Raw genomic sequence first — 15,672 nt, 5'->3', positions numbered from 1 at the left:
GGGCATAAAGGATGAGAAAGAAGGAAGGAGAAAGAGAAGAAAAACTACCTGATTTCAACAGGCTCAGCTTGTGAGACGTCAGTACTGACAATATGAGGATAAAATTCAGCAGGAAACTCCAACAACAGTCTATCTACAAGACAAAGGCGGCCCAGGAGTTCTTGCCAGTTGTTTGATTCAATTTGGTTTCCAAGAATACAATTTAAGACATAATCAACACCACCAATTCCAATGGATCCTAAAAAAGGAAAGTCAAAATAAATGACTGAAAAATAGCGATGCTAAAATCTCACACAAAACATAAACAGTATAAGGCAATAAAAGTACTCCAAATTATATTAATGTTAAGAGTTTCTCTTCAATTCATTCAGGTCTCTATAGCTGAACGAATCCATTTAAATTACTTCAAAATCTTGTAACTGCCCCATGAGGGATTACGACATTAGACAGACTGCTAGGAAAAATGATGCAACAGGTTGTATTAATTTGAAGTTGTATTAATTACCAGCTTTAAGTATTTCTCTACCAACTGCCAACTCTCCTGCTTGGCCTTTGCACAATTCCAACAGTGTTGATATGGACAACTGACTTGTGCGGCTGAAAATGAAAGAAAAGCAATGTGAATCCTGGATGTAAGATAACAATGTACACCAGTATTAGTGCAGTAATGAAACGCTTTTTGAGAAAGTGGGAAAATCACATTTTCAGAGTGTTTACTTTTTCACCTTTAGAGGTGAAACATAACAGTGCCACTAGAAATTCATTATTAGCTCTAATTTCATAAATTTAAACTTATCCTCTATGTTAAGCACAGAGTCTTCAGCACTGGCTCTTAGGATGTACTGATTTAAATATCAAATGAGATAAAAGTTTAACTTTCATTACTATATCTTGTTAAAAAGAATGCAGATGCTGACATTTTGATTTCCGAACTTCACTAAGAATTACAAACAAGCTCCCATTCAAATCCCTTATATTCTCTGAGATAGCCAGAATGAGTTCCCAGTATCAAAAAGCTGTTTTAAAGTATTTCTTAGGGCTTAACTTGTTCAAGCGACCAAATGAACAACCTAACTTTAGATTCAGAAACTGAAAAACAAATGCCACAAACTTAAGTTCTCAAAAAAAAAAGCCTATTCTAGTATTGAAAATGACAAGATTTTCTATATGCATTTTACAAATTATTTGTGAATTTGCCCATGTTATTCAGTTATAAAGTTTTCTCTAAGCAACAAGAAAACTTTCAGTAGGTAGGCTTCTGTAGACAAATGAATGCAAGATAAACTTTGGGAGATAAGAAACTAGTCAAATCACACAATTATTGAGATCCTCTGCAAACTCAGTTAACTTGGGGAGGAAAAGAAAAAATGGACTGAGGCAACACAAGGAAGACTCAACACTTCAAGATCTGCTGGGATGTAGAGATGGGAACCACCAAGCAACTGTTTACTGGAGCTATGCTTATTAAAGGAAGTGGTCTTTTCCTTCTACTTGGTGAAACAGGAAAATAAAAGACAACAATTGGTTTAAAAGAATGGCTTGTGCTGATTTTTATACAGTCCCTATTCCTCATTTCACTATATCAGACTTTTCTTTCAAGTTAGGGTTACTCTTGTTCCTTATCAATTTTCAAGGATATTTCAGAAATAAATGGGATTTCATAAAAAATTATAAAAACTCTCCTTAAAATTCTGTTACACTGAAAATAATGGAATTTTTGGGTTCCTGATAGTAATGTGTAGCAGACATAATGATTTTTTTTTTTTTTTTTTTTTTTGACAGGCAGAGTGGACAGTGAGAGAGAGAGACAGAGACAAAGGTCTTCCTTTGCCATTGGTTCACCGGCGCACTGCGCTGATCTGAAGGCAGGAGCCAGGTGCTTCTCCTGGTCTCCCATGGGGTGCAGGGCCCAAGCACTTGGGCCATCCTCCACTGCACTCCTGGGCCACAGCAGAGAGCTGGCCTGGAAGAGGGGCAACCGGGACAGAATGCAGCGCCCTGACCGGGACTAGAACCCGGTGTGCCGGTACCGCTAGGCGAAGGATTAGCCTAGTGAGCCGCGGCGCCGGCCCCAGACATAATGATTTTACTGGTTCCTATCCTGTGTAACTCATCTTCTAAAATCAGATTCAACTCTACAGATATTTGTTAATGTTTATATCAACTGGATTTCAGATTAAGAACATTATTTAAAAGAATCAATATAATAATGTATTGTGTTATGCTGTTAGGCTGGCTTTTATTTGTCATTAATTCTTTCCTCTAGTCCTTAAGAACTTTAATTTCCAACTTAATGTTACAGAACAGTATTCAGGCATTTAATAAATGTGGCAAGTACTCCCCAGGTGTGAGGTCTCTCCTACACGACGGATTGAAGCGGCTCATCAGTGAGGCCTTACCTGTTGGCATCAGCACACTTGACGAGGATGGTGTCAACAACTGGTCGGAGGAGTCTCTGGAGCTTGATTCTTTCTGCCAGACTGTGGCAAGGAGTGTACACCAGCATAGCTCGCAATGTTTTCTGGGGAGGAAACACTGAAGGTCAGATTAACCAGGAGCATTAGAGACAATGGACTAATCTGAGACACTCTGAGCGACAAAATAATGATAGGGATGGATTATAACTCAGAATAAATCCATCAGTCTATAATGGCATGAACAAATAGCCAAATAAACAAACAAATGTGGTGGAAAGGAATTCTCCAAACTCAGCAATTTTTAAAAGTCTGAATTCAAATAATTTGAAAAATTACTGTTTAATAAGAATAGGATCTAACCGAAAAGAGCTCCTGATGGCCAAAGTTGGGATAATTTGAGCAACAAAGTAAATAATGCGTTACCTATGATCCCCAGAACACCCACAAGTTCACATTATTGTAAATTAAAATCTGAATAGAAGGGCCAGTACTATGGTGTAGTGGGCTAAGCCTCTGCCTGTGGTGCTAGCGTGTCATATGGGCACTAGTTCAAGTCCTGGCTGCTCCACTTCCTATCCAGCTCTTTGTTATGGCCTGGGAAAGCAGCAGAAGATGGCCCAAGTCCTTGGGCCCCTGCACCTGTGTAGGAGACCCAGAAAAACTCCTGGCTCCTGGCTTTGGATCAGCTCAGCTCTGGCAGTTGCAGGCACCTGGGAAGTGAGTCAGCAGACAGACAATCAGTCTCTCCCTCTCTCTAACTCTACCTCTCAAAAAATTAAATACAATCTTTAAAAAAAAAATCTGAATAGATACATGAATGGGGAAGAGACAGCTCTTCTTTACAGAAGAATTCCAATTAATTAATGTGGAAAGAATGAGGACGACAGAAAAATCAACGTTAGAAGACCAGCTCTAATAGTGTAGTAATAATTGCTCCAGGTCAGATTTGCTGACAAACGGTAACATCAATGGGCAAAATTTCAACTCTTATTTATACAGTTTCAAAGTATCTCTCAAGATACTTATTTATTTTTATTTTTAAAGATTTATTATTTAAAGTCAGATTACAGAAAGCGAGAGAAAAAAAGTGAGAGATCTTCCATTGCTGCTGCAACTGTGAACCCCAAATGGTAGCAACAGCTGGGGCTGAGCCAAGCCAAAGCCTGGAGGCCAGGGGCTCTCAGGGTCTCCCAAGTGGGTAGCAGGAGCCCCAAATACTTGGGCCATCTTCCACTGCTTTTCTTGGGCCATTAGCAGGGAGCTGGGTCAGAAATTGAGCAGCTGGGACTCAAACCAGCACCCATATGGGATGCTGGCATTGCAGACGGTAGCTTAACACACCATGCCACAGTGCCAGCCCGATATTTATTAACAGTAAATTCATAGTGGAGAAAGCAGACATCACTCAAACTGAGAGCATCAGCCACTGTTACAGTGTACTGAGGAGGGAAGGGTACAGCACCCCTGTGGTAATCTTGTGAAAAGTGCACAATAACCACAGGTATGCATCAGAAACACGCACATGGATGGGCACTCTACAAAACAACTGGCTGGTAAGGCTCAGGAGTCAAGGTCATGTAAGGGAAGGCTGAGGAATCATCACAGAGGATCAACAGATTAAGAGGAAAGGATGACTGAGTACGATGCGGCATCCTGGACTGGATCCTGGGACAGAAAAAACTGTTAGTGGGAAAACTGACACGTGAATAAAGTCTGCAGTTTAGCTATAAAGTATACTGCTGGCACAGCTGGGAAGATTGAAATAGGAACCTGACAGTATGCAGTAATACTGTTATTAAGGAGAACATGCTGGTTGCAACTGGTTACACAGAACAATGTATGTATTCTTTTTTTTTTGACAGCTAGAGTTAGACAGTGAGAGAGAAAGACAGAGAGAAAGGTCTTCCTTCCATTGGCTCACCCCTAAATGACCGTCACGGCTGGAGCTACGCCGATCCGAAGCCAGGAGCCAGGTGCCTCCTCCTGGTCTCCCATGCGGGTGCAGGACCCTAGCATCTGGGCCATCCTCCACTGCCTTCCCAGGCCACAGCAGAGAGCTGGCCTGGAAGAGGAGCAACCAGGACTAGAACCTGGTGCCCACATGGGATGCCAGCACTGCAGGCGGAGGATTAACCAAGTGAGCCACGGCGCCAGCCCCACAATATAAATATTCTTAAGAGGCACATGCTAAGTGATTGGAGGACAAAATGTCATGATGCCTAGAAATAACTCCACAATGGTTCAGCAAAAAACTAGGGATGGGGAGGGAAGAGGGAAGAATAAAGACAGGGAAAGAGGGAGGTGTGTGGTGGAAGAAAAGAGAAGAAAAGCTTTGAAGGTAGGACCACTTCTGTCTCTGCTGAGCCTGGCACACTACATAACTGCCAACGGACGAGAACGTGGCATCCTTTCTATGGTGCCCATCTCAAGCGGCTTCCAGGCCAGCTGACAGTCTGAACTGCAGGATAACCAGATGGCATCTGCAGGGAGAGCAATATGGTGAGAGGACAGGGTCGCCACTGGCTGGGAAGATGAGGGACAGCTCACAGAAGATGGACCCTCGAAAGGAGAAACATACCAGGCAGTCAAGTGTGCCTAAAAGTTTGTGTTAGAAAACCGGTAGGAAGTTAAGAGGCAAAAAGCTGGGTGAAGAGCACTGTTCTATGGCACACATTGTCCCTCCGCATGTTTCATGGAAAAACAGGACAGGGTCATGACAGTTAGTGTCATGGCACTCTCTTCTGTGAAATGGCTCCTGTGTTTCCACACAAAAATGCTTACTAAAAATCATGCAAAATGCTTCTTAAAAAGAAATTCTCCTTAATATCAACAGATACCAAATTAAAAGCAAAGTAGGGCCGGCGCTGCGGCTCACTAGGCTAATCCTCCGCCTAGCGGCGCCTGCACACCGGGTTCTAGTCCCGGTCGGGGCGCCGGATTCTGTCCCGGTTGCCCCTCTTCCAGGCCAGCCCTCTGCTGTGGCCAGGGAGTGCAGTGGAGGATGGCCCAGGTGCTTGGGCCCTGCACCCCATGGGAGACCAGGAAAAGCACCTGGCTCCTGGCTCCTGCCATCGGATCAGCGCGGTGCGCCGGCCGCATCGCGCCAGCCGCGGCGGCCATTGGAGGGTGAACCAACGGCAAAGGAAGACCTTTCTCTCTGTCTCTCTCTCTCACTGTCCACTCTGCCTGTCAAAAAAAAATAAATAAATAAAAAAAATAAAAAAAAAAAAGCAAAGTAACTTGGATCCCTTTACTATCCCTTAAGTTATTATCACTTTAGTCACATGTCAAGTACCTGCTCAGGAACACGGTAAGGTATGAACAGCAGGACACTGCTGCTTGATGGGGACAGCTAACTGCACGTAAGGAAACCTGACCAGATTAAAATCAGTACAATGGAAAATTAAATGAGAGGTCGGTTACATGGAAAACTGTCATTTCCTGGGATTTTGGAAGAAAAATACACTTCAGATTTTCCAGAGTTAAGTCACATAAAGTAGCTCTATTGTATCTGGAAAACAGTATCTGAAACAATCAGCAAAGGAACCCCGCAATGAGATGGTTAGGGAATAAAGCTACTTACTAAAGCAGCAACGTACACTTTGTAGACAGGGTCGGCGCAGACCACCGACAAGACGTTGCAGCACGCCTCCACCACGTCCCCAGAGACGCTGGCCTGTGGAGACCCACTGGCGGCTCCCACGCTCGGACTGCTGCCACCGCTGCCCCCGGAATTTCCAGTGCTCTCCCCATTTGCCAACAGCAGGGCCCCACTAACATCATGGGAAAGACGCCTGAGGGCCATCTCTCTGACATTCCAGTTTCTAGAAAATAAGCAGCCAACGAGTTCCATTCCAAACACCTGTATCAAACACAGTGAATTCAACGGGAAGAAAAACAGGTGAACCCACAGCACTGTAAGCAAGCTTTTCAATTTCTACAGAAAAACTGGACATTTCTGACATCTTTACACAACTGCAAAATATGTGCAGCCATTTAAGATAGTGATGAGGAATTTTACACTCAAGTTTAACTGGTGATTCTCAAACCATTACCACTCATTAGTGTAAGAAAAATTAAGAGTAAACTCCATTAAGAATGAGACGGATAAGTATACATGCCTAGGTCTGTACCCTTCAGGCTTACCCACACCATCCTCCAAACAAAACACTGTGAAGAAACCCTTCCAGAGAAAAAGCCTGGAACAGGATTTACAGAAGCCACACTGGGACACACAGTAGAGTGGTTCAAGAGCAGACGCTAGTGGTAAACTAAAAGCATTTATTTGGTTTTTGTCTTAGACCAAAAAATGGCTTTAAAAAACCCACTAAATCAAAAATACCTTAAACAGAAAAAAAAAAAAAAAACCAGGTAAGATTATAGTGCATAGAGTGGCAAATCAAAAACTAAAGAAAAAATGTTTGTGCTCACAATAGCAAAGGACAGTGCAGTACCTAGAACTAATGTGTGTGTCCTGACAGCATCCTTACCACGACCCTCCAGAGACACAGCAAAGAAAGGAAAGCATAAATGCTCTTGACTTTCAGCTTATCAGGTAAAAGCAAGCGTAACACCTAGCACAATTTATCATGTGCAAAAATCTCTAGATAGTCAAGATGTGTAAACACATTTTGGGGAAAACGAACGACATACTTATTTTAAAAAATATGTGCTGCTATAAAGGAGAAAAAACCAACTAGAATATAATGAGTGAACTTCTGGCACTGTTAAGTGGCAAACCGCTATTAAGTTTTAATTGTTTTACATGATGTTCTTACTAAAGAACCCAGAATCCACAGCCTAGTCTGAGCTAAAGCTTAAACAGAAACAAACCAGAGCACTGCTCTGAGAGAACAGCATCCAAGGCCGCCCAGAACCAGCTTGACGGTTCTTGAGGGCTCATGACGAGCAGGGGAGGGCTTCTGTTGAAACATTACTAATGAACTACATAAAAGAATTAGGATGCATTTATTAATTTTGCAGATTTTATTAGATTCCTAATGGTTTATTGGTATGCTGAGAAAAGAGAATTTCAAAGCTGCAGGATGATAATGCACACAAAAATAAAAATGAAAAAACCCTACTGATATACAGTATATTGACTTTGCAGAATTTAGCAGGTTATTGGGAACAATCATTTTACTTCACTAGTGTCCACTGGAGACACTGTCTGGTCTTGGGTCTTACATTTTTTGAACAACAGACTAAGCATTCAACAAACCAACAAAAAGCCCTACATTACTGAGGATGAAAAAGCAATCAGAAAAGAACATAAAGGAATGGAAACGATCCTTACGAATGACTAACATAAGGTCAATACCACATATTTCCTTCTTGTTCATCCACTCTGATTATTTGGTACCCACTATGCACTGTTAGGACACAGAAAGGAGAGACTAAGCAGCAGCATATAAGCAACAGAAATTCTTGGCAGGAAGGGGCATTAAACATTAGAAAAAGTTAGCATTGAAAGAGCTGAGTTTCTGTCTTTAGATAACCTTTTATGTGTGTTAGTTCAGAAAGATGTTTCTAGACATGAGAGGATAAACTACAAAGAACTTTTGAAGTTTAAGCTGTATAAACAGCAGCACAGTATTAATACTAAAGGAACATTAAAAATCTTAATGAAATAAGAGTCATGATGGAGGCCAGCAAAAGCATCTTCTTTTGTTACATTATAAACTGCTGAGGGAAAGGGATGCCCACATTGTCTGTGTTTCCTGGAGAAATGAACAAAGAGCTACTGACCTGAATCCATGGCTCAGCCAGATCTTTGTAAGCAGGTGGGATCTGCTGAGTTCCATAGTGAGTAAGGTTGAAGTTGCTCTCTTGAGTCCTTCTTTGTGATCCAGCCAAAGGTGGCTGCTGTAGGGTTTGTTGCTGTGCAGTTCGAAGGGAAGAGGGGGAATCCACAGGGCTCGACAACTCGTGGCTAAAATAAAAAATGACAATACTTGCTAAAAAATGTTTTTAACACTTAAACCACATTTTGAAAACCCTGTTACTTTTTTTACTAAACACACACAAGTCATTAATTCAAAACTCTTACCTATAAAAATCATGGGACCGCCACTTAGATCTACAAAGGGGACATATTAAAGGTTCTCTATTTCTTCTACATTCTTCTGCCCCTGAAAAATTAAAGAAAAAAGCTTACAAAAACGTAATTGTTTAACATTAAGCATTTATTTATTTATTTTATTTGACAGGTAGAGTTATAGACAGTGAGAGGGAGAGACAGAGAGAAAGGTCTTCCTTCCACTGGTTCACTCCCCAAATGGCCGCCAAGGCCAGCGCTGCACCGATCCAAAGCCAGGAGACAGATGCTTCTTCCTGGTCTCCCATGTGGGTGCAGAAGCCAAGCACCTGGGCCATCCTCCACTGTCCTCCTGGGCCACAGCAGAGAGCTGAACTGGAAGAGGAGCAACTGGGACTAGAACCTGGCGCCCATATGGGATGCCAGTGCCGCAGGCAGAAGATTAACCAAGTGAGCCATGGCGCCGGCCCAACATTAAGTATTTATTTAGATGTGTAACTATCTGCAATGGTTACTGCAGGATTCACTAGTTGTGGTAACATGTAACTTGCTTGCTCACACTCAAAATGTCCTGTCTGCTGGATTACGAACCTGGAGAGGTCTTCCCAACGCTGCTGGGATGCTCGCCCCTCTGCACTGCCTACCCAGGCCTTGGGCTGGGCTAGCTGGGCTAGCACTGCTAACTCTAGGCACTCCTTTACCACACGGACCAGACTAGACCACATTCCTCTGCTCACACAGCTCATCTCCTAACAGATTCCAAACTCTACAACTGTGGAAAACTTCACCAATGGCTTATATATCTAACCCTTTTGGTTGGTTTCTTGCCAGTCTCCCCCCCAGCCACATCAGAATCCTCAAGCAGCTCCCAGGGCACCCGTGTTCCTGAGTGCAGGGAGAAAAGGAGTCACGTACATATGGACATGCAGTGGTGGTGCAGCTTGTTCCTGCAGCCATCCTCACACACTGTCAGGCTCTCCTCGTCCAGCATGCCCAACAAGCAGATAGGACACATTTGCTCCTCTTCATCTTTTATGCTACGAGGAAAGAGAAGCAGAAGCATTAAGCACCAAACACACACACACATAAAGCGAAAGGTAAGAGAATTAATGCTGCATACCACAAACAATTTCTGCCATTTTAGACTGTGAATATATTATAAATTCTTGTTTCAGAGCATCTTTCATCTAAGTATTTGAGAGAAACTGATTTCTCCTATTGATTTACACTAACTTTAAATCCAACTCCCATACCTGTGCATTTACAGATTGTGTGTGAGTTAAGCTGCCCTGGCTAGGAAGACAATTCCGTACCTGAACTGCAATCTTACAAAGAGCATTTGTGTCTCATTCTGTCAGTATATTTTTTAAATGAACAAATTGCTATCAGGTCTGACTATGAACAAACACATCACATAATAGCAGTTTTTCATTGTGGCAAAATACACATGTAACATACAATCAACCATCTTAACCAGTTTCCAGCATACACGGTTCAGTGGTATTAAATACATTCACGTTGTCAATCATTACCTCCGACCCCTCCAGAATGTCTCGTCTTGTCAAACCGAAACTTCACAGCAATCCAACAATCACTTCATTCTCCCCTCCCCTAGCCTCTAGCAACACCAACCTTCCGTCTTTGTCATTTTGACTAAGTAGCACATAGAAATAGAATCACACAGTATTCGTGACTGGCTTATTTCACTTCGTATAACGTCTCAAGGTTCATCCCTGCTGGAGTATATGTCAAAGTCTGTTCCCTTATTCAGGCTCAGAGCTCCTCCATCATGTGTATGTACCGTATTTTGTTTATCCATCAACAAATACCGGAGTTGCTTCCACCATACACATAATTTTAATGGTGGCACAATTTTTCACTAACTAAAAGGATCCTAAATGTGTAGTGTACTTTTTATTTGAGCCATTTCTTCTATAGTTTAAGATTTTTAAGAAACCATTATAAATATCTGTGTGCTGCTTTTTCAGATTATTTCTTTTCAGCAGTTCTTCCAGAAGTACAATCATGTAAGTACAGAGCAGGGAGCAACAAACTAAAAGGAGAATAAAGCAGCCTGTAGTGCACTTCTGTAAATAAAGTTTTTTTTTCTTTCTTTTTTTGACAGGCAGAGTGGACAGTGAGAGAGAGACAGAGAGAAAGGTCTTCCTTTTGCCGTTGGTTCACCCTCCAATGGCCGACACGGCCAGCACATCACGCTGATCTGAAGCCAGGAGCCAGGTGCTTCTCCTGCTCTCCCATGCAGGTGCAGGGCCCAAGCACTTGGGCCATCCTCCACTGCCCTCCCAGGCCACAGCAGAGAGCTGGCCTGGAAGAGGAGCAACCGGGACAGGATCCGGCGCCCCAACCGAGACTAGAACCTGGTGTGCCGGCGCTGCAAGGTGGAGGATTAGCCTACTGAGCCACGGCGCCGGCCCTGTAAATAAAGTTCTATTAGCACACAGCCATGCTCATTTGTTTACATACCGTCATAGCTACTTTCAGTCTACAAAGGCATAGCTGAGTAGTGCCAGAGATCTGACGATCCACAATGTAAAGTATTAAAAAGAAAAAATCTGCAATAACACTTGTCAATAACAACTGAACTTTTTTTATTTCTTTAAATTTTTATGTATCCACTTGACTTTTTATAAATAAAAATTGGGTTCATGAATGATAAATTATAACCAGAATTTGGTTTCACTTATGAGCACTTCTCCATGCTTGCCAATTAATGCTCTTCAAAAGCATAATTTTCATGATGGCATGAGACAATCATCATAGGCATATGTCAACCATTCACTTGCTGTTGGATACTTCAGTTGTTTTCAATTTTTCACCATTAAACTATGAGAAAAAGCCATCTTGTAAGGCCTGTATATTTCCCAAACTATTTTTCTTAAAAAAACAAAAACAAAAAAATACATTTATTGGATCAATGAAGATAAATGTTTTAAAAAGCCCTAATGCTTTTTTCCAGAAAGGTTATACAGCAAAGCCAAGTCCTTTAAAGAACTTAACTGTCTGATTAGAAAAGTCTCCACTAATTCTATAAAAACTGGTATTTTTTTTTGAAAAATGGGAATTCTTTTAATGAGACTGACTGAACAGTTTTCATATGTTAGCCAGCCTCTGGAAACTGTTTTTCTGTGAATATTCTCTTCATTCCTTTTGTTCTTTTATGTACTTGGATCCTAGGTTCCTGTTTGTAGTCTGAGTTTTTTGGGGTGAGGTTTTGTTCATAATTTTAATTAAGTATTTTCATTTTGTTTGTCCTCTTTTTGTTTCTGACTTACCATTCAAAATTTTATATAATCAGATCTCCAGATAAATTTTTTCTTCTTACTGAGGTTTTTGTTTTATATTTATGTATAAGAATAATGTAATTACATTTACCTACATAAATAGTATAATCTCAGTATGGGAAGGTGACATCTTCTGCGAGTTCTCTATGGAGATACCAATCCAAACCAATCAACAGAACTCACAACCACGGCCAGCCCATATTTGTAAGGTTTCTATTTTCATCTGAGAAGGAATCTATTTTAACTTTGGCTACCTGATTTTTAAGCATTTGTTATTCTTCTCGAAAACGCGAAGTTAGAGAAATGTCACAAAAGGAGAAAAGCTGTAGAATAAAGCCTGGGTCACTTTGCTTGAGAAATAAAGCTGTTTCTTCATTCTACTTGGGAAAGATGAGGAAGAGCCTCGCCCTGCGACTGCACAGTCCCAGGTTCCACTTAGGCTTCTGCTCACAGGAGCTGTGCAGCTTCTCCAGGCTGCACTCGTCACTGAGCCACAGACACTAGAACATCGTCAACATCCCAAACAACTCTAGAGCTCTAGAATTCGCAAATCAGTTCATTTAATCAAAACTAAGAAAATTCAAACATTTACTTTTTCCAGAGGAAAACACCTCTCTCTCCTTTTCACTGGGTACTTGTCATGATAACATCACTTCGTTATTCTTCCTGAATCTCAAGGAAACTGCAACACCTAAACGACTGATGGGATGAGGGTGGAACTTAACCACTGGCACCAGTGTTTCTCAAGCTAGAGTGCCTTAGGAACACACAGGAGATGCTCTGGGAAGAGAAGCAGCACTTCTTTCGGAAGTAGTTTAAACATTTCAATTTCACATTAAAATCAATAAAGCAAAGTCATGGAATGGAAAGGAAATTCACATGAACCATTATAAATACCAGAGACTTCACTGAAAACTTCACACCTATCATTCTGGGTCACACTTCAGGTTCTTTAGGCTTATGTGTTCATTCTTATGAACTCAATTAGGCAATGGAAGTTTGAGAAGCACTGTAGATTTTCAGTAATAATTATGAAAAACAGCTACTGTATCTCTGAATTACAGCTGACTCGTCTTGAAGAACATGCTTGCATTCTCCCAGGTAAAACAGCCTATTTAAGAATTCTCTGAAGACACCTGTGAAGGAGGCAGTGACGTCACACAGCAGAAAATCCTATATTTGAAAGTGATTTTACAGAACTGTTTTGTCCTGTATAGTTTATTTCTAAAAGCCCTACATACAGTTCCTTCTATTACACAATGCCTCCGCTTCATTACCCATAAAACAGTGAGACAAACTACCCAATGAAGTTATTTTAAGTTACAGAGTAAGATAATTATAAGGTGCTTGGCACAAAGTAATGAATGACAGTTAGTTTTTCTATCTGCAACTTGATTTTTCTTACAAAATGGACACTATTGTATTAATGTTCCATTTTTAAAACTCTAAATTTTAGGACAAAATGTCCATACATTTATACTCAGATGACCTTAGATATTTTTTACCCTTGATTTTAACCTGAAAGATTCAATACTTACATCAAACAGCAACTTAACATATATTAAAAAAATCCCTAAAATTAAAAATACTAGATTAATGGTTTTAATTCCTTAAAAAATACTAACCTGTTTTCTGAACTAGATGTAGAAGTACTAGATGATGACAATGTATGAGAATTTGACATGCGTGAAACAAACTTCTGGATGGTGTTACGAGATGGAGCTTTGATCCTTGAGCTACGCCTACTGTGATATTTCTGGAACAAACTCTCAACCTAACATTGGAAAAAGACAGTAACAATGACATTTGTGCCATAATTATTATACATATGAAGAGTACTAAAGGTTGAATTCTTTGGTTTTATTGCATTAAGTTTTTCATAAAGCTGATTGAAGAGCTTCAAAAATAAGAATACATATAGTTGATAGTGTTTTAACAGCAGGCCAGTATTTGTTATTTTTTTCAGTCCAGAAGAAAGAACTTATCACTTAATAGATTATATAAATAAAAAACAATTATAAGCATAGAATAATTCTTATATATCCTCATACCTTCAGATCAATCACTGTCTATTTAAATTTAGTGCCCATGGAAAATTTTCAAAAATAAAAATCTGCTAGCAGTTTTACTCTAAAGCATTTATAAAAAATTACCTCAAAATTCTTTAAGGTTTTTCTCCACAGCATTGGGTCTGAAGGTTCTAGTTGAAACACCCGGAGCATAACAAACAACAGATGGATACAAAATGTTCCACGCCCACAGCTGCAGTTCTGAAGAGTTAAAAAAGACCTACAAATTAATAAATCTATGGTTCCATTAGAACTTGTAAGTTTATCATTTTAATTTCCAAATTTATTATCTATAAATACACATTTTTCATTGTCTTCATATACAAGGGTAGTTCCAAAGTACATGAAAAAATAGAATTAAAAGATTAGTTTACTTTTATATGAAAAAATTGGAATCTATGTATAATTTTTTCATAATACACATTTTCCATAAACTCTTTGAAGTCCTCCTGTATGCAAGAGAGGTATAAGAGAAGTCTATATAGCTGGTTATCTCCATGAATTAACGTCTTATTGTTTATGAACTTATTAAACACATCAAATTTATTTTATTGATGGTATATTAAGCCATAGTAAAAATCTCATTAGTATGTTAAAGAAAAATATTAACCAGACAAAATACATTTTAGGGAAACTTTACTAAAAGTCACTGATCTAAATTTTTATTTACTTATTTATTTGAAAATCAGAGAGAGGGAGAGACAGAAAGAAAAAGAAAGATCTCTCATTTGCTGGTTCACTCTCTAAATGGCTGCTATAGCCAGGGCTGGGCCAGGCTGAAGCCAGGAGCCAGGAGCTTTATTCGGGTCTCCCATGTGGGTGCAGAGGCAAAAGGACTTGGGCTATCCTCCACTGCCTTCCTGGGCACATTAGCAAGGAGCCAGATCTTATGTGGAGTAGCTAGGACTCGAACTGATGCCAGTATTACAGGCAGCGGCTTTACCTGCTAGGCCACAACAGTGGCCCCTGATGTAAATTTTTAAAACATGTTTTTCTTCATTAGGTAGACAGAGAAAACAGGGAGGCATCTGCTGGTTTGGTTCACACCTCCAAATGCCTGCAAACAGTTGTGTCAGGCCAGGCTGAAGCTGGGAGCAAGGAACTTAATCGAGGTCTCCTGGCAGGAACTCAACTATGTGAGCCGGCACTTGCTGCCTCCCAGGATGCACATCAGCGGTAGGCTGGGATCACAGCACTGCTGGGACGCAATCCAGGCACTCAGATACGGGATGCGGGTGTCTCAAGTGGCACCTGAACTGCCAGGCCAAATGCCTGCCTCCCCAACTGATGTAAGCACGTGATAGCACATAAATCTGAGCTGCTCACAGATACTAGTAACACATAAAGTGGTGACAACTCCTACCTGTGGCCCTATAAACACGCGGTATTTATTGTCCGGGCTGTCCCCTCCAATCAGGAAAGAGTTGGGTCCTATTTGCTGCAGCAAGTACAGCCTGGCCCGCATCACCTTGTTCACACGGCGGTTTGTTTCCTCGGGGCTGTATGGTGAGAAGCCATCTGGTGAGGGCGCTCTCCGGGGTGGTGTGATCCGGCCACTCTGAAACTTTACAAAATTGTTTTGTTACTAAGTGTCTTACTTTTTGACAAGAAACTATGAACCGAAAAAGGTCACACCAAATAGCTATGCAGCAGAATACAGTCTGAAAAGTGCTTAAATATATTTAAAGAAGAAAAAAGCAAAAAGGCTTTATCAGATATCCTCATCTCAGGTGCAGTTTTTTTGTTTTTTTTTTGTTTTTTGTTTTTTTTTTTTGACAGGCAGAGTTAGAGAGAGACAGAGAGAAAGTCTTCCTTCCATTGGTTCACCCCCCAAATGGCCGCTGTGG

General features: G+C 40.8%; 1 protein-coding gene across 1 annotated transcript in view; it reads right to left on the bottom strand.

Moving 5' to 3' along the window:
• MAP3K1 (mitogen-activated protein kinase kinase kinase 1) overlaps positions 1-15,672 on the bottom strand; it is a 74,658-nt gene that overhangs the window by 12,441 nt on the left and 46,545 nt on the right. Inside the window, exons 4-13 of the mRNA XM_051853771.2 lie at positions 15,189-15,389; positions 13,910-14,026; positions 13,382-13,530; positions 9,370-9,491; positions 8,467-8,548; positions 8,166-8,349; positions 6,001-6,279; positions 2,400-2,521; positions 506-597; positions 49-238 (exon numbers count right to left, since the gene is read on the bottom strand). Coding sequence (XP_051709731.1) covers positions 49-238; positions 506-597; positions 2,400-2,521; positions 6,001-6,279; positions 8,166-8,349; positions 8,467-8,548; positions 9,370-9,491; positions 13,382-13,530; positions 13,910-14,026; positions 15,189-15,389 — 1,538 coding nt within the window. The remainder of the gene's footprint in view (positions 1-48; positions 239-505; positions 598-2,399; positions 2,522-6,000; positions 6,280-8,165; positions 8,350-8,466; positions 8,549-9,369; positions 9,492-13,381; positions 13,531-13,909; positions 14,027-15,188; positions 15,390-15,672) is intronic.

Source organism: Oryctolagus cuniculus, chromosome 14, assembly GCF_964237555.1.
Source record: "Oryctolagus cuniculus chromosome 14, mOryCun1.1, whole genome shotgun sequence".
NCBI lineage: Eukaryota > Metazoa > Chordata > Mammalia > Lagomorpha > Leporidae > Oryctolagus > Oryctolagus cuniculus.
This window is presented reverse-complemented; position numbering and strand designations above follow the sequence as displayed.